The sequence below is a fragment of the Myodes glareolus genome, chromosome 13 (genome assembly GCF_982192425.1).
Source record: "Myodes glareolus chromosome 13, mMyoGla1.1, whole genome shotgun sequence".
In the NCBI taxonomy this organism is placed as follows: Eukaryota; Metazoa; Chordata; class Mammalia; order Rodentia; family Cricetidae; genus Myodes; species Myodes glareolus.
The window spans coordinates 16,885,636-16,913,396 of record NC_142038.1 but is presented as its reverse complement, the minus strand read 5'-3'; the positions used below and the strand labels follow the sequence as shown (position 1 = coordinate 16,913,396).

Sequence of the window (27,761 nt, the reverse complement as noted above, 5' to 3'; positions counted from 1 at the left end):
ATATGGCTCCACTCATGAGAACTGCATTCGGATTATTGACAATAAGAAAAAAGTGGTTTGCACAGAGAAGGCACAAGTATGAAAAAAAAGCATACAATTGAGGGAAGGCTGTGTTTCAATCAGAAGCTGTGGTTTTCTACGTTGGATTCACTTGGAATTTGATTCACTCAGAGTCAGAGCAAGAGCACACGAGTCAAGTGCAGAGTCCTTTCTACTCTGGGTGTTTTATAGGATCCCCTGCACCTCGGCTCCATTTATTTTAACTCCTTCTAGTAAGAGATATAGCCTCTAGGTTTGGGTAAGTGATATGATCTCACTTCTTAGAATCGTTTGCCTTGAATCACTGCAGCTCTGTTTCATAAATTTCTACCTCCATCCACAGCTGTGGGGGCAGCGGAGTCTTTGCACTGAGCACTGGGCATGAATTCAGAGAAGCAGGCTTTGAGTTCTAGCTATGGGTTCTTAGCTGACCTGACCAATTTAGTGAATGACTTTAGGTTGTTTTATTTCTCTGAACTAAAGCTAATATTACCTACTGCATGAAATTGGGTAAGAGTATTAAAAAAGAACAACACACACACACAAAAAAAACCTCTGAACATTCTTCCTGAAGTAATATAAAAAAATTAAGCACGTTAATGACATATAATTATTTAAACAGAACAGGTGATAGCACTCGTAAGCTCAATTTCATTGATGACTTGGCAAGGGAAGCTCCAGTTTTCAGCATTAGGGCTCCTCTTGTGGCAAAAGATTGTCGTCTGATGTACTCTTGTGGTTGCCCCCTCATTTCCTTATAGCCTGGACAATGGCATCCTAATTGGAGAGATTTCCTTCCATACAATGTGATACTTGGTAGTCTTTTCTAGTGTCTCTATAATTTCTTTCTAAGAAAACCTCTATTATTTTAAGTGATGTGTCTGTTTATGTGCCTGAGTATGCGAACGGAGGTGTGTCCCTGAATGTACAGCCGCACTAATGCCAGGGGTATCGGATGGCCCTGGAGGTAGCTGAAGTTGCAGTTGATTGTCAAGATCCCAGTATGAGTGCTGGGACATAGAATCCCTGGAAGGGCAGCACACACTCTTAATGGTTAGCCATCATATAGCCTTGTGTTTTTTAAAAGTGTTTAGCACCACTCATTTCCAGATAAATAAAATGTATACTTCTTGACAGCAGAGACTTAAGAACTACTTTGTACACATACATTCTTATGAACTATTCTCTGATATGATAATGACATATGAACTTTGTGAAAAATGGAGCTAGTGTCAGTTATATATACCAAGCAAATATTTTAATATAATTATTTTGTGTAAACCTCTAGTACTGGATAAATCTATGTTGGTGGCATCAAATACATTTTTATGCTTTTTTGAAATCTTTCAAGGATGGAATTATAATTATAATACTTCTTTAAAAATTAAGAATGGGTTTAGTATAAATAATTACTAATTTAAAGGAAACATTAATACTTAAAAGATTCAACATGTTCAAAATATGGTCAAAAATTCGATCTTGTCAGAATTAGAAACAATTTGTGAACAAACTTAATCATGTGTTTCAGTTTTAAGTTTAAAAAGTCTGTGTTGTAACAGCATGCTGCCTATCCTAAAGTAAAGCCTACATTTATTACTCTCTGCCGCTTATACTGTTACTAATTCCAATTTTATAGCAAATTCTCATTAGACTTCAAGTACTAGGTTTATTATTGTGTGTTCTCTTCAATACTGGGCTCCATCTGTAGACGAGGCTAGCCCCAAACTGGCCATGCTCCTCCTGTGTTACTCCCCCCAAGGCTAAGATTCTACTCAATCATCAACATTTCATCCCTCAAGACTGAGTTTTAATTTGAAACTTTCTTTCCTCATTCATTCATCTCTTCTCTTTTGGCCTATAAGGCAGTCATAAAATTCAACCTGGTTTGCTCTATAATAAAGATCATTTTTCTACAATTTGGCCTTTTACATCTCTATGACACTTTCAAGATGAAGGGGGGAAAAGTCTTTCTCAGTATCTGCTCCTTAGAACAGCACACTATACTTGTCATAAAACAGGATTTTATAAATTGCTCTTTGAATAGATGCGTTGGTCTATAGGTGAAATGAATCCAAAAGCTCATTTGTCATCTGATTCTCAGATGTTTGGCAAGCAGCTGCAGGTCTTAAAGTCTGACCGGAGAAACTGAGTCAGAAGGGCGGGCTCTGAGTTGTCATCCTGCACACTCTCTGCTGCCTGAATGTGCTGCAGTGTGACTAGCTCTTCTGCATCAGCTCTTGTGCCATCCTTTCTCCAAGAGATGACTTCTTAGAACTCGAAGGCAAAACATGACCTTCTTCCCTTAAGTTGCTTCTTGCTGGGTGTTTGGTCAAGATAATGAGAGAAGAAAGTAATACAATAGCTATAGTACCACCTGGAAGTGATCATCACCATTGTGGAAACATCATCGGCTCATTGTTTTATTGATATCACAATTGTGTTTATTAGATCAAATATATACAATCATGAATAACAATGACTAACTTTACAAAGAGAAGATGAAAACTATGGAGGGAAGCAAGAACAAAAAAAAAGAGTTCAGGGATGTAGATGGAAATATTTGAGTTTATTGGAAAAATAGAAAAGGAATATAGATGGCTCAGAGAGGAAAAAAAGAAGAGAGGCAGAAGAGAGTCATACTTTTTTATCATTTATTTTTCCTCAGACAATATCATTTCCAAATTTAATAACTAAGAGTTTATCACTTTTCATTATTTACTAAGAAAACTTGTATGATCAAATTTTCAGCACATAACTGAACTTTAATTTTAATTCTGATTTTCTTGATCTTAGTTTTGAATACTTAACTTTACATACACAGATTTTGTTTTACTTTTCACTCTTATTTTCATTACTTATTTACTTTTTATTTTAATTTGAATTATATGTAGTATCTATATACTTTATAACTTGAACTTTATTTTTTATTCCCTTTTACTCAGTTTTATTAATTTTCCATTCATCCATGATGCTTTCATAATAAGAAGAATTGCTTATCTTGTTATTTTTATGACTCTGCTTGTATTTAATTTATTGTTACACACATTTTATGTGAACTCTAACGTCTTAACTAATAAAGTATCAAGATAACTCTCAATTAAACAAATCACAATGTTTTTCTTTTCAGGACTACAAATAGTATCAAATATGAATGCTATTAGAAGCAAATCAAAAATACATGCATTTTGAAGAAGTATTCTTAAAAGTTCAGAGAAGATTGATATATATTGTGATTACTGTAAGAAAGTGAAGCAATTCTTGTGAAGAAAGCAGTTAAGATCAATAGTTCAAAATACTGTAACAGAAAACTATTCCAATTATGCAATAGGAACGAGCACAGGAATGAATGCACAACCAATGTAACTAGACTATATAAACCTTAAGAAGACTCTTTTCGCAAAACTATTTTCTTTAGTTGTACATCTGAAGACAGAGGTAAATCAAACACTCTTAGAAATGGAGTACATTAGTATTCCTATGTGACCAATAGGATGAGGTAACTAAGAACTAGGAGCTAAGGTCTTACCATCTAGGTCATTCTCTGGGGTCTCCGCTGTGTACCAGTTGGAAGGTGGTCCAGTGCCATTGACAGTCATGGCCGCCACTTGGAAACTGTACTGACTCCCTTTCTCCAATCCTATGAAAAAAAATTTTCACCAGAAAAAGAAATGTTACTGAAAAATAAGAATTTCCTGCTGGGTTTCCAGAGCCTTAGAAAATTTATGACAATAATTAGCATGTTTTAAATATTGTGATTATTTTGGTAACCATTGCTATTTGATTATAGGAGGAGAAATAGCATAGCAGGAACTGAAATTATATTTCATAAATTATAAATTCTTGTGTACTTTTCCAGTTTATAAAAATGTATCATTGAAAGTAGCCTCAGGGTATATTCAGAATATAAAATATGAATGATAAAGAAATAATCAAAAACAGCAAGAATCATTTTCCTCACTGTTCTGAGGAGCCCTGCCTATAAATCAAGAACAGTCAGCTTAAAAATTTATGTTTTCATCATCCATTCAAGGTCAGTGATGATGTTTACATTGGGTCAAGAAAGAAGAATCTAAAGTAACTAAATTTCAGTAGAAAATAAGCACAGATTTTATATTTTGAAATCACCCTTTTAGTATATTTTACTTTGCATCACATCCCACAGTAGAGAGAACTAAGGTGAATACAATAAAAATATTTGGGTGTATTATCTTATCTACAGAGATTATTTTAGAAATAACAGAAATTACAGATATAGTAGAGTGGCCTCATAGATTATCAGTTTTATGGGTTTACGTTTCTACCCTGACAACCTTTTCTTTTCCTCAAGTCTCAAAGGCAATTAATAACTTGACAAATTGCTAAAAAGCAAATAATTCTTGTTGCTGTGATTTGACTGTTTTCCTCTAAGACTCATGTTAAACTTTCATAGTCATTTTTACATTTAGAAGAGTCCATGATGATGTGATTAAACCATAAACATTTGCCATCATCCATGAATTAATGTTGTTGTGGCAAGGAGACTATCAGGAATGAGTTCCTGATACAAACAATGAGCCTGGCAGGATTTTCTTTTTGTACTTTTGCTTGCTCTTCTATAGTCCTTCATGGGGTGACTCTCACCACCTACTGGTACTATGCCCTCAGCCTTCAGAATGATGAGTCAAATCACCTACCATTATTATCAAGCACTCTGTATGTGCAATCCCTTTATAATAGTAGAGATGCATAAAATATATTCTATGTGAAACTCAGTATTTTCTCCAGTTCCTACATGTCAATATTCTTTAAAGAATCATTCATTATTTCTAAAACATTGATAACTTAATATAAATTGCTCATTCTTTAGATCTCAGTTAGTTGCAAAGTTCTTACAGATATTACAACTGTTTTCTATTTCTCTCTCCAACAGTATGAAACAGTATCATAATTTGTTATCAAAAATAAAATAAGTGAAACAAATTAGTGAGGGGTAGGATGATGCTTATATCATGTGGCAAATTCATACTGATCTATTTTCACCAAAAATATGAGACTTTGTAGCAATGTTGTTTCTAAATCTCTACTCACAGTGAAAAGAGATGATAAGATGATGCTTAAAAATTGTTACATTGAAGTTTTACATGTATGTTACACATATTGGAGCAAACTATTTGCTAAATTAATTTGCACAAATATTTGGTAGATAAGTTGTTCTCTTGAGAACAGCTTCTAGTTACATAAAATAAAGCAGAAGTCCTGTATCCTGAGATTGGTGCTGGTGGTTTGTCATCGCTAATATTGATATTTGAGCTATCCACCCATAAAGTTTACTACAGTGCTTGGCCCACTGAAGATATTCATAAAATTATAACTAAGGCAAAGAAAATTTTAGGTTAAAATAAGCATTCAAAACCATCAAGGGTGCAAAAAGACGTTTGTGAACATGAGTCTTTTGTTGTCCCTATAGAAGGCTTATACTCATTTCAGCTTGCTAGCCATAGCACCATTGTTGATTGTTTAAAATAGGCATGACAGATGTCTCCTAAGAAATTATACCATGAGTACGGAAAGCGCTCTGGGAAGACATGTTTACCCAATCATGGACAGTGATAATAATTTCTGCAGTGGATTTGGCTGATACAGAGTAGAAATTCGTCAAGAACAGGCTCTTCCATTTTTCTTAGAAATTTAGCCAACATTTCTCACAAAATGAATAAGCAATAGCTTCCATCATATGCACCACAACTGCTCTCAAAGGCCATCTGTGATCAACAGCTTTGTCTGCCAGCAGGGCTGGGCTTTGGCCCCAGTGACTGAAGCACTAATCACGTGTTGCGGGACATATCTTGTGGTGGTGTTCCAGTCCATATGCAGTCTGACGCTGTGAGTATTATTTAACAAACACATCAGAAGAGCTCTTAAGAGCAAACCATGAATTTCTCTGAAGCAGACATTCTATCTTTGGTTTTTTACTTCTGCTTGAGAGGTGCAGGCTGGATTAAAATGACCTTAGGCCATTCTTTGTGAAATGTATCTTTCTTGTTTTGGCACATGAAAAAGATGGACTACTTACTTATTTTTACAAGATGAATTAAATCTTGACCAAACATTTGACGCTGCAGGAAAAAACAGCTTCTTCCATGTGTTTTTCAGAGTTTATTAACATTTTGATTTTATTGTTTTCCTTCTATTGAAAAAGTTGTATTCTCAAATAATATATGCCAAATACAGTCTCCCCTTCTTCTACTTCTCCAAGTTCCTTATCATCTACACTCCAATTTGCATCCAACTCTTTCTGAATTTCATTAGAAAAGATACAGGCTCTTAAGGGTTAATGATCAAGTTAAAATAAGGTACATAGTTCTACATGTTCTCTCCTTGTCTGGTTTAACCTTGACTGAAATGGCATTTTATACCATGAATGAAGACTATAAATGGAGTTACACTTGAACATCTGAATTCTTTTCCTTTTTTCATTCACTTGACTTTGAATCGGGAGACTGTATTTTTTAATCACATATCTATTTTTTGTTTTACATATTTTAAGTTCAAAATCTATCCAAGTCATTAATTTTAAGTAAAACAACAACATATAGCTGTTTGGAGACATACCCACCACTCTATAACTATCTTCCTGGTAGTTTATGGGATGGATTGACCAGCCACATTACCTTCTTTGGAGAGTTCTAAGCCACTGACAGACACTGTTCAATAAACCAAGATATGTGGTACATGAGGAACGTCACCCACACTTTATCTCTGGTCTTCACAGTGTTTGTGCACATACATGCATACATAGCTGCACATATATGTATGTGTATAAGCAGAAGACTACATACACACATTCATAGGGACTCACAGCTTTTGTTTTGATTTTTGTCAGGCTTTTATATGATAGGCATAAACTTTGGGATATCTCTCAGTCCAATTGTTTAGATAGGCCTACTTTAATATATTTTGATGTTGTATTTTATAATATTAATGTAATATCAATACATAAATGTATTTATTTCTTAAGTTAATTAAGATGAAAGGAAAGCATTTCCCTTACTTCACATCCTCTCCAGCATAAGCTGTCATTGGTGATTTTGATCTTAGTCATTCTGATAGGTGTAAGAGTTGTTTTGATTTTCATTTCCCTGATGGGTAAGGATGCTCAACATTTCCTTAAGTATCTTTTGGCCATTTGAGATTCTTCTGTTGAGAATTCTCTGTTTAGTTCTGTACCCACTTTTAATTGGGTTATTTCGAATTTTGATGTCTAATTTCTTGAGTTCTTTATATATTTGTCTGATGTGGGGTTGTTGAAAATCTTTTCCCATTCAATAGGCTGCTTTTTTGTCTTATTGACTATGTCCTTTACTTTATAGAAGCTTCTCAGTTTCAGGTGATTCCATTTATTTACTGTTGCTCTCAGTGTCTGTGCTACTGGTGTTATAGTTAGGAAGTGGTCTCCTGTGCCCATGCATTAAAGATTACTACCTACTTTATCTTCTATCAGGTTCAGTGTGGTTGGATTTATATTGAGGTCTTTAATTCATTTGAACTTGAATTTTGTGCATGGGGATAGATATATATCTATTTTCATTCTCCTTCATGTTGACATCCAGTCATGCCAGCAACATTTGTAAACAACAAAATTTCTTAAGTGGTGGTTGTTTTTCTAACGAATGGCAAATAATCATTTTCAGTAGCATTAATCATTCATAAAATCATATAATGGAGTGAGACACACAAAACCACACCAAAGTTGACATTATAGAGTCCATAATGGGAACAACCTAGAAGACAAAACACCAGGAGAGCAGTAAGTGTTATCCCCTCACTGGCAGTTGACCTTCTACATGATGGTTATCTCTACTAAGAAAAAAAGGTTTTGCATGCCATGCATCATGTGAGTTCTATAATATTTGGTGGGACCCTAAAACGCAGTCTCTGTCCCCCATGTCTGTGTGTCTGTATGTGATTCTAAATCCATTTAAGTATAAAACTGTTCTAAAGTATTATATATCTTTAGTCATAAAATGCTATCATTAAAACAGATTACTCCTGCCTGTTGTTACTCTGCCAACTCAGAATCATTAACTGCTGTAATAGCTCTCTTCTGGCTCTAATTTCATATATCATATGATAAAGATGGTATATCATTCACAAGCAGCATGATTTCCCTCATGTTAGCCTTGTTATAAGATTACTATGATGTTTCCAGTTTTTAGTCCATAAATTACAAATACACGATTATCATTGTCTTTATTTTGTTTTGGCCATGAAGTATGAGAACACTCTTCAATTCAATTCCAACAACATTTCCTGAAGATCATGAGGAAATTAAAAACATCATTTTAAACCTTAGTTGATATGGGTTCTCCCAAACAATTTATGCTTGCAATTTAAAATCCTTGTTAGAAATGTGAGTTACTTGATTATTGCAGATATCCCATTATCACAGTAAAAAAATACACAACAAACTCAACAAAACACCTGTCTGACGAATAGAGCTTTGTAAAAAAAAAAAAAGAAAGTTGCATTTCTGTCCTTCATTTATACCACACAAAAAGGAAACCTTAAAACATTTCCAATTTTCTCACATCTAAATCAATACATCCATACATGTTCCAGGCATTGAAAACAAGGGGTCAAATCCTGCACATCTTATAACGCTGTGGATTTGTATTGAAAATCAATGACTCCACTTACTAACTATAAAGACTATCAGTTCCCAGATACATTATGGGGGAAAACCTAAGTCACAGCAAATCTTCAAGTGTGCAGTACTTGCTGGCTCCTTAAGGATTTTGAAACCATGGTCAAATTGTCTCACAATGTAGCAGGTGTTCCCGAGTACATCATGAGGCAAGGGAGAGAAAAGGAGAAGCTGTGCCAAATTTGATTTACTGATTTCTGTTATTGTGTCAGGTCAAATACAAAAGAAAGAAAGCATGACATTTTTGAGGTTAATATCAGGAGCAGTTACAAATCTTTTGGAGCATATTATATTTAAATTCCCAGATGTATTTAACTTCTTTTTGCCACAGTGATATATAGTGGGAATGCAAGTTACATTCCTGCAAACCTTTAAAGAGGCAAGTGGACAATGATTAGCCATTCCCAGTAATAAGCTAACTAATTCATATCTAGAATAATATGGAACAATAAGCTGGAGTAGTAATGGGCTCCTCCATGCTGGATAGACACCCTATTATCTTACAGGTTTCACAGAAATAAAAATATAGCAATGAATTATTTATTTCTCAATGAGTAAATTTTATTTGAGAATGCAATTTAAAATAATTGTTCTTGAGGGGAGAAATAGCATGTATCTGTAATGGTATGAATAGTGTTTCCCAAATTTGTATATAGAAGGAATATTAGCATCAAGCCACAGTTGCAAATTGGTTGTTATGGACATGATTAGTTAAAGAGTTCAAAGTAAAATCATTCTGGACTCAAGGTGAGCACAATACAACTAAATGATATTTAAAACATTAGCATGTGATTTGTATTTGATATTCCATTTGGCTTTCATTAAATACAAATTTTTCTATGATATGACTGTCTGATTTATAAAGGTCTACTACTTAAAGTTAATTGTAATTTTCAACACTCTTTTCAATTTAAGTAATACTCTAAGGAAGATGATTTTTCTTTAAAGTATTCCAAGAATAGGATTATACCTTAAGGCAAGTCTAATATATGGACCTGTATTGTATCTCTATTTTAAAATGTATACACACAATGCTTCTATGTTTATCCATATGTGAATATAACACACACATTATTTTCCAAGAATATTCTTGTACGTTATGTCCTAAAACAGTATATGGAATTTTATATTACTCTTGTGTTTCCTAAAGACAGCACAGCTGCTTATTTTATTACTACTTTAATCAAAGAAAATAATCACTAATTTAACTTCTGTTTATGTTTTTGTAAACAAATTTGAACTTTTTATCATGTTTTAACAATTAATCAGGCTTTGATTTGATTTCCAGTTCTTTCTCTGTTTTATGTTCATCTTTTATTTCATAAACAAAATTTATTTCATGGTTATAATGTTTTAATGTTCAGAAGAATTGAATGACAAGAAAGTGTCAAGGATCCAAAAATCTGTATTCTATAAAAAAAGACTTGAAATAAAATATCCTTACATGTGTTTATGTCTCATACTAATTCTTAGAAATATTAAAATATTTTCAGCAAAAAGTTTAAAAACTGATTTTTTCCTCAAAGTAACCACATCATTTTAAGTGCTCTAATAAGCACATGGCCTTTATTTTAGCATCAATTATTTTTATATTTCATATTATTTCTTTGTGGTGGAAGAAAATACATCACAGCTTGACTAATTTTTTTCTGAAAAAAGAGAAAGTTTGGCTTTTAAAAAGCTTTACAAAGAGTGTGTTGGAATGTCATAACTGGCTTTTAAGTTCAACAGCACCCACCTACAATTGTGTTCAGCTTTAAAATTAGCAATGTTATATTCTATAATCTCTCCTGGTAACATTCTCTCTCACAGTTCTCACAATTTTATTCAAAATTCCCATAGGAAGAAACTATGTTATTCTAAAGTCAATGATTATAGGCTAAGGAACCGGCAAATAATAATTTCTGCATTGAATGCATGCATGTGCAAGCATGTGTGTATGTGTGTGTGTGCATGCGTGCATATACATGCAGGATATTATTTTAAAAAACATTTACTGGACATCTGCACAGAGGAAAGGAAAATTAAGTGATTAATTTCCCCCATCAGAGACAATTTATTCACTAGACACATGCAGATTTATATGGAAAATCAATGACTGTACTGCCTTACTTACTAAAAGGAATATCAGTTTTCATTGCCTCTAATCTCATGATCATGTGCTTTGATGCTGTGATAGTTTATCTTCCATTGTCAGCGACACTTGATTTAGGGACATTTGGGAGCCCTTCTTTTGAGAAAATCTTCACAGCAAATCCAGGAAGGTTTAACAGATGTCCAAAGCTCACCCTGCCCAACAGTACAGGTGTCACCTTCCCATGGCTGGAGTCTCGGGTTGAATGAGCTGAACATTAGCATTCAAGTGTCTCAGCTTCCTGACTGTGAGCGCACTGTGTTCAGTACCTCATGTTTCTGCTACCACAATGTCCCCTTTATGATGGGCTATACATTGAAAATATGAGCCAAAATAAACTCTTATTTTCTTAAATTATTTTTGTCAAGTATTTCGACCCAGCAATGAGATAGGAACCAATACAGGAAACTGGTCCCTATTAGTTAGAAAATGATCTGACAAAGATGATCGTGTGGTATATGGGCATTGGAATTGGTTTGTGGGAGGCATGTCGAAGAGCTTAAAGCTGAAGAGTAGAAAGGCTCTTGAACACTGTAAGCAAAGCAATTCTGGAAAGAGTGTGGGATTATCACAGTCCCCAATGTGCATTTCTGTTATTAGAAATGCAGACGGTGAATTCTGTGCTTGGGAGTTTTCAGAGGGGAACAAAGATTCTACTGGGAGCTGTACTAAATGTCTTTGATGCTATATCCTGCCAAAAATCTGACTGCATTCTGTCCAGGTCCTGAAAAAATAAAGTGAGGTCAAATTTAAAGGTAATGGACTAAATAGTTTGCTATATTAAGAGTATACCGTCCAGGCTAGAAGCCTGGTTGGAAATAAAATCAGTAATTGTTAAAGAAATTGAAGCCACCAAAAAGAAACCTGCTCTTGTGCACTGGCAAAATAGTAAAGGTCTCCTTAAGGCAACTCATCAGGGGTTCCATGCTATAAAAGTGCAGGTTAGATGAAGTAGAGCATGAATTGAGAATTATGCTAACAGAATTCCTTGATCAAATCAATCACCTCAGAGACTTCAGTCATCAAAGAAAACCAAAGCTACTGTATCTTGGCTGAAGCCCTTCAGCGCATCTCTGTAGCTTGTGGCTGACAGTGCACTCCATGCACTGCTGGCTTTCCAGGCATGCAAAATGAAAGAGACAGTGAATATAACACGGAGATTAAAATCAGGATACTAGAAAGTTGCTGAGGCAATGTGTAACAGGGTTAGATTCTCCGGAAGGAAACTTGAGCTGAGGACCAAGTCCTACCGCATTAAGCTGTGAAAGTGAAAGACATTCCAGTGGAAACTTGCGTTGTGCTTATGCCAGAGACGTGAGTTCAGTGCCTAGGAGAGCTGAGGCTTAGGAATAGGAATGACACAAGGGAGTCATTCTGGTTTTAGCTTGTGGAGGATTTGGATGTGCAGGACTACCCAAAGACGGTGGAGACCAGATGATGGAGCTCAAGAATTTGGTGGTTGCCTTCTCTGTGTGACATGAATGAAATCTATCAGGTTTAATCATGCTTCCTTAAAACACAATATGTTATTTCATTCTTCCATATTAACTATTAAGTACAATGGTAAAAGAGAAACATGTTAATTCTAACACACATACATACACAAATACACAGAGAATGGGGGATGCCAATGTCTCACTGGCACCTTTGTAATAAACAAGACAAAGGACAAACATTGCTTGATTCATTATTTAAGTGAATGTTATATTCTAAGTGATAAAATACCTAATAAACAAAAAATGAGTAAATAATATATATGGTAGTGATGTTAAAAGTCCATGGTGTTAGCTTGCAAAACATTTGTTCTTTTTTTTTTTTATAAGAATTCATGGATACGATTGCTTTGTGTCTTCGAGGAGACTTTGGGCCTTTAAAAAATTGTTTAAACATTTAGCAGTTTGAAGATTTTACAAAGGAAACTTGGGCCCCAGACAAGAGTAACAGAAAGTGAGTGGAATTCCAGGCTATGGCTCTTTCTTTCCTTCTGACTGTGGGCACAGTGTGAGCCTTCTCACCAAGCTTCCTTTGATAAGATTAGTGGTTTCTCACCTTGTTAATGCTGTCACCCTTTACTACAGTTCCTCATGTTATGCTGACACCCCACAACAAAATTTATTCATTGCTACTTCATAACTGCAATTTTGATAATGTAATTAATGTAATTAACCATAATGTAAATATTAAATATGTGTGCCACCTTGGGGCCGTAACCTACTTGTTGGGAACCACTGCATCTACTCATTAACAATGAACCCAAAAAAGTCATTTCTTAAGTTGTTCTTGTCAGACATTTTTCACAGCATTAAGAAAAGTAAGGAATACATGTGCCGTCCCTAATCTGCTCAGTATCCATCTTGAATAACTGTGGTGTACTGTTACACTATGATTTGTGCTCAAAGCCACAATACCTAGGCCAATAAAAATCTGTGTCTTGACGCCACCATCACATAAAGTCTTGATGGACAAGAAGAGACCTCCAATGAGCACTCTCCAAAAGCTCTGGTTTGCAGGATTTTGTCTTGAGCTATATAGTAGCCGACCACTTAGCCAATGACGGACAAGAGAAGCTGCACACTCTTTATCAAGCTCCTGCTTGTGGGACTGAGTCACTTTAAATGACCTCCCAGAGTCATTCCATCAAATGTTGCAAGCTCTGTATTTGTCCCAAAGTTGTGGCCACAGAACCCAGTCACATGTCACCAAATTTTTTAAGTATCTCCCTGTCCCTCCCTTTCTTTACTTGCGCCCTCATCCTTGTGTTTCTATGCACACAACATCACTGGGATGACTTTAGAAGACATTTCTCAGTCTCTTTACTAGAAACTTAGATTAACATATACTAATTTTCCAAAACAGTAAGAAAAATGTATTTCATTTTATAAAATAGAAATTCTCTATGAAAATTGGATACAGTTTTCATAGATACTAACTTCATTTTCCACTTTATCTTGACATTTGTGGTAAGGGGGATCACAGTGAGGAAAATACAGAGTCACTTCGGTTTATTTGATATTTTTTTATATAAAAATTGTTAACTAGAAAGTTAAAAGTTAGTAGACAATAACACATACTGAATCAGCAATTCTGAGAGGGTAGTGTAGGAAAAAATACGGTGATGCACTTATTAAAAATATGATGCAAAGGATGAATGGGTAGTGAAAGCATTACAGGGCATCTAAAGTTAAAAATATAAAGGCTATTCTTACGCAGGCCAATAAATGTCACCTGCCAGGGAAAAAGTCGATGTTCCTTTGAAGTGAGAGGATACTTTATTCTTAAAGCATTTAATTCATCAAAAGCTTGCCAGACTGCACTGTGTGAACACTGACCTGTGAACAGGTACCAGAGGTTATTTGGTTCCAGTGTTTCCATCTCACCCCGGCGGGTGGTCTTTCTGTGCCGAATTTTATAACCAGTAATAAATCCATTTTGTGTTCCTGATGGGGGAGGAAGCCAGCTTACTTTGATACTCTGTAAAACAAAAAAAAATAGAGAAATTAAGATATTGAAGAGAGAAGGACAGCTGAGCAGATCAGAGAAGCAACCCAATTACAAGTGTGAATCAAACACAGAAGCAAGTTTGCAAGGCATAGCCTCCAAATTAAATCCTTCCCTATATTCTGACAGCATTCACAAATGCTTTGTTTTAATAAAAAATGCCCACAATTTATTTGACTGATTACATTCAATATCATGTCTACCTTGTCAGCAACATTAAAATGATAAAAGCAGATTCTACACAGCAAAATCCTAAAAAAAAAAGGCGGGCTTGGATACAGCAGATGAGACAGCACAGGGGGGAACAAACTGGAGGCAAAGGAAAAAACTAAGAGCATTTTAAAAAAATACGTAAATGAAAACCAAGCTAATTTCCATTTAATAATCACCTAATTCTGGGTTTCTTTGCTTCCCATACAACCTGAACTTGGTATTAATGCATGTTGTTGGAAAGGGATATGTCTTAGAAAGCTTGAATATGAATTAAGCTGCAGCTTCTTCCATTGAGAGAGAAACCAACTGACTCTCACTGACTGGCCTAGCTGAGAGTTCAGTGCTCAGAGTCCTTGCACACAAAGGACACCGACTCAGATAAGAGGCACACCAGTGAGCAGAAATGGAAGGGGTTATCAGGTCCAACATGTGAGGCATCTATATTTTCTTTTCTCATCCAGTACCTAGGGGTACTTAAGTTAGCTAGGGACAATATCAAATAACTGTTCATGACAGAAAAGTTAGAACTTTGAACTAGACGAAAGGATGCAACCTGAGTTCCCAACAGTGAAGCCATAAGATGACAAGTCCCTCCCAGGGACAAGAGTGTGCCCTTTGCAAGTTAACATTTAGAGAGACATTTTGGTATAAACTGATAATTTCATATGACTTGATATCAAAGAAAGTCTTTGACACATACATACACACACACTCAATAGAAGGAAGAACTACATTATAAGTTGACCTGAAAGAAACAATAATATTATACATAAAATAGCCCTGGAAAATATAAAATTCTACACCAATAATCTAAGAGAAAAATGATGGATCCTGAGCATAAGGAAAACACATGGAAACTGAGATAGGAACTAAGCCTGAAATATATGGCAGCAAAAATTAAGAAGGGGGAAAGACAGTAGTGTACTGGAGAGAAAGAATAAGAAACTATTGCTTATATAACTATAACCTCCTCCAAAATCTCAATGGTAAATTGAGAGGATAGAAAGACAATAGGGTATGAGGTTGAAAATAGGGGGGAAAAGGGGAAAGAAAAGAAAAATAGTAAATAAAGAATCAAGTTTCTCAGCTTTCCAATAAAAGTCTATCCCTTAAAAAGTGGAAGAATATGAGATTATTTTAAAAAGAATCATGAAATTCTTAATAAAACAAATTTAGAAGCATCACATTAAAACAGTAGTTGCATTAGTTCCTCCTCAAAGATAACTGTGTTCCAATGTTTCCAGAATGAAGAATGGAGTAGAAAGGTCATATGAAATAGATCCAGAAAAAGCATGACATCAGCATTCTCAAAAATACTTAAAGTTATAAAACAATATGATGAAGCTGAGAAAATTCTAGTTGGGAAATTGCAGTGTAGCTCTCTGTGTTATAATATGAATAAGTGAAAGAAAGGTATAAGGCTAGTAAGGTATAGTAACACATGTTCCTGCATGTGAAGCATATGGGTATTTCCCATGTGCATGACTTCAGAGATAATTATTTGTGTCCCCTTTATCAGAATACTGATGAGAATATGTTCTGGGGGAAAAAAAAGATTCCAGTGAAACAGACTTGAAATCCAGGTAATCTGAACAAGAAACATGAAAGTCACAGGAAGACAGGAAGGATGAGGCCGGAAAAGGAGAAAAGGGGGTGCTAATTTTATCTGGTGAGGAAAGGAGGTTAACATTGAGAGAGAGAAAAAGGGATGTTGGAGCAACAAAGAACAGCCAGAATGCCTGGAAGAGCCTGGTAGAAACATTATTATATATCCTTAAAATACATGTATAATATGAATATGTCCATTATGTCACTAGGGGTGAAATATTCTCTCCAAGAGCCAGGGAGTATCTAACAGAAATCCCAGTGGTAGACTTGGGAAAACTCCCCTCTAGTCATTAGTTAGAGGAGCCCAAGAGAGCTCCATAACCTTTTGCTGCTGTCCTTGTGTGAAGGTGACACCCACCGTAGACACAGGACTTGGAGAAATCCAATTGGAATTTCCCTGGAAACTTCTTCCCTGAGAACTAGCACTCACATCATTTGAGGATGCTATACAAGCAGCCAAGAGAGAAAGACACCTAAAAATCATGCCAAACTGCAATAATGCTACCCAGCTAGCACAGGAAGGTATCCCTGATAACGCAATCACAACACTTACATTAACAGCCAGCTGATTGGACCTAAAGCCCACTCAATAGGAGGAAATTCATACACTGTTCTGTAAGCCAATTAACTACCTGAGGCTGGTGAGGCATGAATCCTTGAGGAGAACCTACTACTGCAATGTTCCTAGTCCAGTATAATTCCCAGCTACATTCTAAGTACCTGCCATTATATTTCTAGATAAATATAGTTCTTCCTCCTTGTGCTGGGGTAGTTTCACGTCAGTTCTTTATAAGCTAATGTCCTCTGAGAGGAGGGAACCTCAATTAAGAAAATGTCTCCATAAGATCAGGCTGTAAGCAAGCCTGTAGGGAATTTTTTAATCAGTGATTGATGGGAGAGAGCTCAGTTCATTGTTAGTGATGCCATCCCTGGGCTGGTAGTTCTGGGGTCTATAGGAAAGCAGGCTGAACAAACCCCAAAGAACAAACCAATAAGCAACACCCCTCCATGGCCTCTGAATCAGCTCCTCCTTCCAGGTTTCTGCCCTGTTTGAGTTCCTGTCCTGGCTTCCTTTATTGACAGTCTGTGATATGGACATATAAGTCAAATAAGCCCTTTTATCCCTAACTTGTATTTGTTCAAGGTGTTTCATCATATCAATAGCATCCTCAACTAAGGCACCCCTCATCAAAGAAGTTTCCGTTAAGTGATGGTGACCATTACAGAACTGTAATTGATAAAACTGTAGATTCCTACTGTAGGATGCCCAGCCTAAACTAACACTTTTACAATATTTATACCTAAAGCTCAGGAAACTTTGCAGAAGAGAGGCAGAAAGACTGAAAGAACCTAAGCATGAGGATCTCTGTGAGACAGAGTCTTCTACAGATGATGGTAAACCGAACCATGATGGGAAGGGACATGAAGGCTACCACAGAGTCAGTTGATAAAAATGTGTCCCTGTCTTCTCTTTACTATCACTTTACCCCTACCCACAATGAAACCATTTTGGGGGGAGTGTCGCTGTGAATGCATGCAGTTCCTGATACTTGATAAATGTCCCACCATTGAACAGTATTCCTACCTCTATTCTTGTGGGTATTTTGTTTGTTTTTGTTTTTAATCTGAGTCATCCTACCACTAACACCCACCCTGCTTCATATTAGACTGTAAGTTCTCAGTCTTTCCTTCAATGTGCTGCCCTAATACTATGTTCCTATCTTGCAGTTCTTTTTATTCTTGTTCCATGCAGTCAGTACCCCAAACCCATCCCTAGCAAGTGAAAACTATATTACTGGTATGAATAATTCATACTTTTAAGACTAGTCACAAGATTAAACATATGTGTGTCATCATATTTTCATTAATTTTTCATTTTACATCTAACAACCATCTCGCCAACAAAATATTTCATTAAAGTTACTGAATGTATGAAACAAACATTTAGATGGAAAACAAATCAACTGTCTACAACATAAAGAAAAGAATCTAACAAATACAGGATAGTTTTTAAAATTCTGACCTTTGAACTTAAAGTCCCAGAGGATTATGAAAGTAATAAAAATGCAAAGTTAAAAGTAATTTTTTAGATTTTGGAGTAAATTTTCACTGTTCTTGACTTCAAGGAAACTATTTTTTTTTAAGTAAACAGGTGGAACTCTCAAAATACAAAAGTAACATCTTTTGGCAAGACAAGATGGTAGGGGTCACCAGGGCTGTGTTTCAGGAAATAACAGGTCATATTTGACCCTGCTGAGTGTTTTTCCAAACTCCATTCTTCTCTGGAGACATTGATTCTCCTGGGTCACCAGGTCACTAATAATGACACAGAGACAATATTAATTATGAAGCATGGCCTTTGCTTAGGCTTGTTTTTAACTAGCTTTTATAACTTAAAGTAACCTTTTTCTATTAATCTATGTTCTGTCATATGCCACCCATCCTGCTTCCTCCTTGTCTCCCATAGTTTCTCTCAGAGGTTTAGATTCCTTCTCCTACTTCCTCTCTCTGCCCAGGAAGTCCTGCCTATACGCCCTGCCTCCCTATTGGCTGCTCAGCTTTTTATTACACCAATCACAGCAAAATACCTCATACAGTATAAAATATCCCACAACACTTCTCTCTCTCTCTCTCTCTCTCTCTCTCTCTCTCTCTCTCTCTCTCTCTCTCTCTCTTTGCCTTCTGAATTACAGAAAACAGCTGTAGCTGTTCCTCTTGTAGCTAATATTCTGAGCAAATCTCCTGGAAGATTGACTATAGGAAAAATGAGAGCACAGCTAACAAGCACTCAGGCAGACTGTCAACCAATGTCTGGTCTCTTATCCCACTGGTTTCATCTAGAGATCATATACTCTTCTTTTGAAACTTTCAACAAGTTCTACTGGATTCTCCCCTGTGAAGGGAGCCCATGAGCTTCAACTATCTGCCCACTCATCTTTGAGTAGCATGGTTTGTATAATTACCATTTGCTTATACTTTAATAAGTTTGTGGGCCTTCTTGCCTTCAAAAAAAGAAAATGCTAATTTGATATAAAGTTTGATAAGTTAAATCACCACATTCAAAACAAGTATATACTGAATAATTCCATTTTGATTAAACCCAAGAATAAGAAAAAATAACTCAAAACACAGAATAATTGCAGAAGCAGTGGCACTTTGGGGTTGATTACAAATGAGTAGAAGCCAACTTTCAGGGTTGATCTAAGACTTCTGGATCTCAATTTCATGCTTGTTCACCTGGCGAAGGCAAAATCAGAGTTCTTTCATGGATGATTAGACTTTATTGTATGCATATTGGTGCTATTTAACATTTAAAACATAATAACATGTGATATTTTTATAATGTTTAGGCTATTTTTAAATAAACATTAAAAATACTTTCTGGAGGTAGTAGAAATAAATGACCAGGTTTTACAAAGAAGCCAGACTAAAGTCAAGCAATAGACTCTCAGTATGGGTCACAAGCCAGAGCCTTTCTAGAGCCTTTCTTGGTCCTAGAACAAGATGGTTAATTCAGGACATTCTTCTTTGGCAAGAGAAATACCCAGGATCATTTCTTCACCTACAAAATGGCTGCTTCTTGAAAATGACTGAGTTCTTTTTGTTTGTTTGTTTTGTTTTTCTGAGACAGGGTATCTCTGTGTATCAGTCCTGGCTGTCCTGGAACTAACTTTATAGACTAGGCTGACCTCCAACTCATTGACATCTGCCTGCCTCTGCCTCTGCCTCCAGATGCTAGGATTAAAGGCACATGCCACCGTCATCCAGCAGTTGAGTTCTTTTATACAAGGAGATAAAGTCATGTAAAGGTGAAGGTTTTTCTGCTAAGTATCCTGACAATTACAACATGTGCTAAACAGTATATTTTCATTATTCATCATATTTATTTCTATAAATCCTCAAGAAATCTCAAATTTCAATACTGAACAATTGCTGTTACAGAAAGAAGAAATTTGGATTTCTTCCAGCCTCTGATTACAAAATACATGTCATCTTCTCTATAACATGATTTTCCTTGAAAATACCTTAATATTTTTGGTTAATATTGAGTTTTAATATCCAACCCAGATTATTTGCATCCTATTTGCCATATCACCACTTTTTTAAATTTATTAACATTGAACACATATCAGTACTACATGCCAGAAACACTCATAACAATAAAGTCTGCAATAAAAACAGATAGGAAAATAAAAGTCCAAATTAAAGAATAAAGACACTCATTTTCCATGTAAAATTTGAAGGAAGAATCTAGGATAGAGGATGACAAAATTTTTACTTTTCTGCCCATGACCACTAAAGACCATGATTATAAAAATTGTGTTTACATTAGTGAGTATTCATTTCTCAGGTATAGACTTTGCAAATGGTGAGTACCAACTATAGTTTTGCAAGTATATTATTTACAGTTGAAATATGCAAAATTTTCATGGAGAGATGAAATGTAATACTATGTATTCTATAAACTATTCTTTGTATCACTTAATCAATTAATTTATGATGTTATAATACTGGGGGAAGATGGAATTACTGAGATTATTGGCCTCCATAAACACACTAGTATGAGATATTGACCCCATTATTCTTGGGATTAGTTAATGTAGTATTTAAGCTACTATTGACATGATAATGATATATACTCTTCTTAATTTATGAATTTATAGCCCTGATAATTCTGTGAATTACAGTTCATTTTTTTGCCTTTTGTTCTGTCAGATAAACTATAACACAAAGTGGTTAAGTAACTTCAAATCATGTATTCAGTAATTGGTGAGACAGAAATGAAGCTGAAATACTATGATTCTACAACTGGTGTTTTACTACAATTTAATTTTGCCTCTCAGAGGAGGTTCACAAAGTTAATTACATAGTCCATTTATTCATTACTTCTTCACAATATATCCATGGAAATAAGCAAAGCTCCAGTCATGGGTTATCTGTTCTGGCAGAGAAAGAAACATAAACTTCGAAAGGTAGAGTGTCAAGAACTGAAGAGGAACGTCTTGGACGAGAGGCAAAGATTAATTCATATGGTCAAGAAACAATTCACAAGTTCACCTTTCAAGTTTGAACAGAACTTTATGGAGAGGGTGGAAAAGATAGTTAAGATAGAGAAATAACAAGAAGGACAAAGTGTCATAACAGTGGAAAACAACACCAAACCAAGTACTATCTTATGCTAGAACACACAGGATGTATTGGAAGACAAAATATGAAAGATGTGTTTGAAAACACTAAGAAGCTCTAAGATAATGGTAAAGAGACATGAGTGTGGATCAGATTTCACATTTGACTAAGTTCATTGGTAGAGAAGCCAATGAAAAACGTAAAAGTTTTCTTTTTCTTTTCTTGGTCTCCTAACGTTCTCCTGGCCTTCAATACTTACGTTCCCACCCATCTACTTCTCTCCAGCCCTCACGACACATTTTCATATGTATGGATATGTTCTTTTTTTAAAGTGCTTTTTATTCTAGCAAAAAAGGAAAGTAATCTAGAATTGACTAAAAACTGATTCATACTCTTAGTCACCCTAAAATTTTAGTTTTCAACATTTCAAGTTAGTAGAAACAGAATTTTTTTCTTTCTTTTTCTTTCTTTTTTTCATTTTTCCTTTCTTTCTTTCTTTTTTTTTTGATTTTTCATGATAGTGTTTCTCTGTAGCTTTTGGAGCCTGTCCTGGAACTAGCTCTTGTTGACCAGGCTGGCCTTGAACTCACAGAGATTTGCCCGCCTCTGCCCCCCAAGTGCTGGGATTAAAGGTGTGAGCCACCACCACCCATCTGCAGAAATATACATTTCTAATAATTTATAATTACTCAGGGGAGGCTACTGGGCCATAGACTTCAGTGAATGTTTCCCCTGAGGTGAAAATATAGCAATACTGGAAGATTTTCTGACTGTTGATTTAAGAGTTCTTATTTCACCCTTACAGAATCATAGAACTGTTTTTTTTTGAAATTTAGTTGCCTAAATTCTCCTACTAGGATTATTAAAGTAAAGAAAAGAGCTGTGGAAATTCCCCAGTTGACAAAGTGTTTGCCTTGCAAGCATAAAGATCTAATTTGGATCCCTTTCACACATGTAAATGATGGAAGGACATGACAGTCCATCAGAATTCCAACTCATAAAAAGTGGATAAGGGGAACTCCAGAGTAAGATGTCAAGGTAGATTAGCTGTATTAGTTGCTTTGGTGGTAAGGAGCTTTGGTCAATTTACTTAAAATGCTCTACTTGACTGTATTCCCAAACTAACTGGAATAGTTTTGTCTAAATCAATGACATGGATTATTCTCTTTCATGGGAATTATTGGCTAGTGGTTTATTTTCGGTTCAGCTTTCATGCATGTGAGTAGTGCATACAGAAACAGGAAAAGTAACTGATAAACCCACCAACCATGCTGCTCCACAAGCCACATGTCATGAGATTCTATTCTTTTTCAAGTCTTTAATTTTAAACCCACATCTCATAGCAGACTGATGCTTTGCTTTGCTCTCTATAGCAAGAAGTCCAGATGAGGACTAGGACATTTGGAGCTATGTTCTATTCTGCCAGAAGATACTCAATTATCTTAGTAGGGTGGTGCCTGACTTGCTTTCCCACAGAAGTGGACTGGGAAGCATCTTCTGAAAAGTACTAAGAATGTCCTTGTTAGAACACAGCTAGGACCTTGGGGTTCTGGGATTAGTTTGAAACCCATTTTAGAGTTTACTTTTCATCTCTCTCCTTCTAGTAACTCATGTCTCACTCAAGAAGTCGTGTGAACAATGAGATAAACTCTTAATCTTCATATGGTAACATACTTCTTATTATGAGTGCCTGGAGTCACTTCCAAAGAGTGTGCATCCCTTGTACTGCCCTCAGGTATCCTTATTTACATTACTTCTGTAATTCAGACCTGGATTTATATAGAATATGTTGCTAGCTAGAAAGCCACATATGCTACAGAGTCCCAGTGCACACAGCCATTACCTGCATTGTCAGCGAGTGCTTGCAAAAGTAGAATACTTTGAAAAGCAAGAAAAGAAACAAACAAAGTAAACGGTATTGAGAATATGGATTTATTCTTTGTTGGACAAAAATAGCCATTTTTTTCTACTGCAAATTGACAGGGGCACCAAGAGAGATGAATTAGCTAGAAACACATTAGGAACTACTATTCTCCTGTATGCATTTGCTGAGCATCGACTCGCATGGAGTACATTTCTCATTTCTTATTTTAGCAAATAGAAACCTCATGCTATGCTTGGCTAGGGAGAAAGCATAGAGAAAGAAGAAAACCAGAATAACACACGAAAATAAAGATACTCAGTACATGTTTTTAGAAGTAGATTTAAAAGGATTTGGTGATTTTTCTCAATTTCTCTAGTAAAAGGAAAGGTAATAATTTAAAAGCTCATGTGTTAGAAAAAAGGAGCTTAGTAGATTGTAATAACTCACTGGGGTGAAATTGTCTGATAAACAATCCACTTTAAAAAAAACAGACTCCATAGCAATCAGAGAAATGCAAATTAAATCTGTTAAGCTTGCATCCTAGCCCAGTCAAAATGGTTATGATCAAGAAAACAACTAACAATAAACACCAACAAGCATGCATGGAGAGAGAAACATTCATTCATTGTTGATAGGTGTACAGACTACTTCAGTCACTCTGGAGATAAGTGTGTAGGATTTTAAAAATATAAAAGTAGCTCTACCATGTGATTCAGTTACACCACTTTTTGGCCCATGCCCAAAGCACTCAACATCCTACTCCACAGTACCTGCTCAGCTCCATTCATTGATGCTATAGACTCACCATACCTAAGAAATAGAATAACCTAGATGTCCTTCATCTGATGAAGAAATAATACAAATGTAATAGATACATGCATTATAGTTCATACAGGTATAAATAAAAAATGGGATTATAAAATCTGAAGCAAATGGTAGCAGAAAATATTTTCCTGAATGAGATAAGGCAGAACTAGAAAGACAAGCTGCATGCACTCTCATATTTGTGGCTTCCAACCTCTGAGTCTTTACAAGTGAGTACATTACCTGATGTAACTGCAGAATACAAGAAAGACAAAAGGTATCATGGTGGGGGAGGTCTAGAGAGCAAAACTTTAGGGCATAAGTGATCTGTAAGGGGAAATGGGAAATGTATGACCTTTAACTGAGGTCTTGGGAGAGGCTAATACACACAGAAGGGAAGATGGTCTGAATAATGTTAATGGCATTTAGATAAAAAAAACATAGGAAAATTTTATACATTTACACGTTATACTTCATTAACTTCCAGAATGATGTTGACTACACACTGGTAAGGTACTGTTGACACTATTCACAAAATATAAGTTGTAGAGGAACTGTTGTAACTGACCCAGAAGCCTCCTCCCACAAGACAAGCTCTCATAATATCTGAAGGTGCTTTGCAACCTACCATGGGAGAAAAGTAGTTATTAGTCCAACATACCTTGTTGTAAAACCAATGAACCCTAACTCTAACTACCCCAACAAGGTATCTCAAGCGGTATAATCTCAATGTTATATCTTTGGCATAACATTTGTCTAATAGTATTTAAAGCACATTTCATATTAAAGCACCTGAGGGATTTCATGCCTGGTACTGTAAAACTAGCTAACTACCTATAGCTGGAGAGGTCACACACCCTCATTAGAACATACTGCTGCTATTTTCCTAAGCTTAGGTATAATTTCTAATCATATAAATATGTTTCCTAAATACTCATCCTGACCCATAGTGTCTTTCTTACCTCTCATCTAACAACCTTCTTTTGGCAGCAGATAGGCACTATTGAAGAAATCTACAAGTCAACATGCAGAGAAAAACCACCAAGGGCAACTTCCTAACTTTTCATTTAGAATAAATTGTATTGATAATAAAATCATAATAAGAAAACATTGCTCTGTTTTATAAAAATAGAAAGCTATAATAATTTTATTTAGTGACTGAAATATGATCACTTCTACATCAATATATTTGTTTATCTCTAAATGGTCCTACATATATTTTTATTCAGTCTTTTAAATAGAGAAAGTGACATTTACCTGAGAGGTTAAACTATGTTTTGCTCACTCCATAAAAACCATGTTCCTGCTTATGTGAGAAGTCAACGCAGACTGAGATTAGATGCTGCTATTTTTGGAAGTGGTGGGTTTTTAAACAGAGTTTTCAGTGCAAGAAAAACGGTGCCTCTGAAGGAGTTAGCTTTCAGGAAGCTATCAGAGCCCCCTTAAAGTAGGCAATAAAGGCTTTTGACTACCTTTTGGTTGTTCATCAGAACTAAGATATAAGACCAAGATGCTGAAAATACCACAAACCTTGGCTGCAAAATATAGAGAAGAAAAAAGCCCAGAAAGGAGCTGTCTGCTTTCTCCCTACAGCTTTCAGTATGCTGGAACACACAGTACAGGCATCGTCTGTCTCTGTCTGTGATGATATTTTGCTTGTGCTCTAACACATAAAGCTTTCCTGAGGATCAGAGTGTGGAGCAGCTGCTAGTTAACCATAGAAGACAGACAGTGGTGGCACACACCTTTGATCCCAGCACATGGGAAACACAAACCTTTAAAACCAGCACTAGGGAGGAGGAGACAAGAAGTGATGTGACTGGGCAGAGAAAGGAACATAAGGCAGGAGGAAACAGAATTTCAAGCCCAATCACTGTGAGGAGGAGCTCAGACCCCTTTCAAGCTGAGAAGCTGCTGAGGTAAGAAGTGGCCCGCTGCTCTGCTTCTCTGATTGTTCAGCTATCATCCCCTAATCTCTGACTCTGTGTTTTCATTGTTAAGTACAATTTGAAATCGCGACATCAGCCAGCTGTGAGTCCTTTGACTACATAACCAACCTGTCAGTAAGATATGCTCATCAGAGAGCTTATGGCAGGAATACTGTGAGGACAACCATCCACCCTCAGATTGGATTTGAGGAGGGAACCAATGCTGGTACTTGAAACCTGGTCAACAACCCTATTAGAAGAGAACTTAGGTCAAAGATGGCAACTCAGTATTGTTGTTAAACTAAACTGACCTAGCATCAAGCCCCCTTCTAAGTACCTGTGTTTATTACCATAGAACACACTCTAACCTTTAATAAGAGAAGCTTCTTCTTTGTAAGGAATTTAGATGAATGTAGACATAAGGCTGCCAAAGATGCTCAGACTAAATGATGATGTTGGCCCATCACTGTGCAAGACATTCATATCACCCTCTTAAAGGCTTAGGGAATATTGTAGAAGGAACAGGAAGAATATAAAACACAATGGCAAGGAGGAGGATGATGAAAGCCAGCCTCTAGGCAGGACACAACCACAGCTATCATAAATTCATAGGAGATTTTAATACTTATCTTACACCTCTACCTGACTGGCCGCAAGAACAATCAAAGATGAACCACTGGCTACTGATGGATTATGAAAAAGATACAGGGCCACTGTTTCCAGTTATGGAGTACTGTGAGCCCACCAGGCTCCAGTGAATATCTCCAAACCCGTATTTACACAGATAACCTTGGATAAACTCAGCAGAACACAAAAAAGGAGCAAAGAAGCATGCAAGACTGTGAGAAAGAGATTTACTGGGAACCGTGAGAATCAGAACAAGTTTTCAAATATTGAGTCACCAAACTATGTTCTCTCGTAACTTTGGAATTTGAAGAACTAAAAATAATGAGTGAATATGAGGCTCAATCTGATCACGACAACTAAATTAAAAACAACGTTTGCTTTGCCAGTCAAAACACATTCACTGAAATATGTGAAGGGATGTTTCTTTGTAAGGTCGATTTTGCCATAGTCTGATTGGTGGTAGAGAGATGCTTAACTGATTCCCAAATGCTGGTTCTCAGATCGGAGCATGTAAAGCTCCATTTATGGAAGAAACATCAGTTAATCTTTCCTGCCACCTAAGCTGTCGTCAGAACAATATATAATTATCCCAACACTTGTAAACTACTGAAGAATATAACTGTGAATACAAAGTGTAGAGCATGGGAGAGAAAGCAAAAGGAAGAACAAATAACAGATAAGTAGGCCTCACTGAATGTAACACCTTCCTGCTTTAAGACACTGCGCTGAAAATAGCATCTTCCTCCACATAATATTTTGCTACTCCTCGTCTAGTAGTCAGTCCTGTTTTCTTCAGAGCCCAGAAAGGGGAAACATAATTTTAGGAGATCTTCACATTTTGACCAAAAAATTCCATTACAATAAAGCAATTTTGTGGCTCTCCAGAGTTCCTGATATAGTGATCTGATGTGTAACGCATTTTAGAATATGTCAGTATCAGTAGATTTTATTGTAGTGCTTAAGTCACTCCCTATTAGTAAATCACAGGTGTAGGGGGCCTCACTGACTCTTGGAGATCACTAAGTCTTTTCTCAATCTATTAATTTTTAACAAAAAAGTCACTAAAAGCAATAAAATAGCCTTGATATTGGAGTAATGCAAGAAAAGTAGAAAATTCCATGAAGGGAGTTGTATGTAAAACTATACATTCAGAAACACAAGAATACAGGATATGTATAATATTAGATAAATATATTGTATTCATTGATTTTTATGTTCTTTTATATTGTTTTGTAA

General features: G+C 35.9%; 1 protein-coding gene across 1 annotated transcript in view; it reads right to left on the bottom strand.

Moving 5' to 3' along the window:
* Nucleotides 1-27,761, bottom strand: part of Dcc (DCC netrin 1 receptor) — a 1,076,497-nt gene that overhangs the window by 161,933 nt on the left and 886,803 nt on the right. The window contains 2 exon segments of the mRNA XM_085676444.2: nt 3,566-3,676; nt 14,186-14,327. Coding sequence (XP_085532570.2) covers nt 3,566-3,676; nt 14,186-14,327 — 253 coding nt within the window.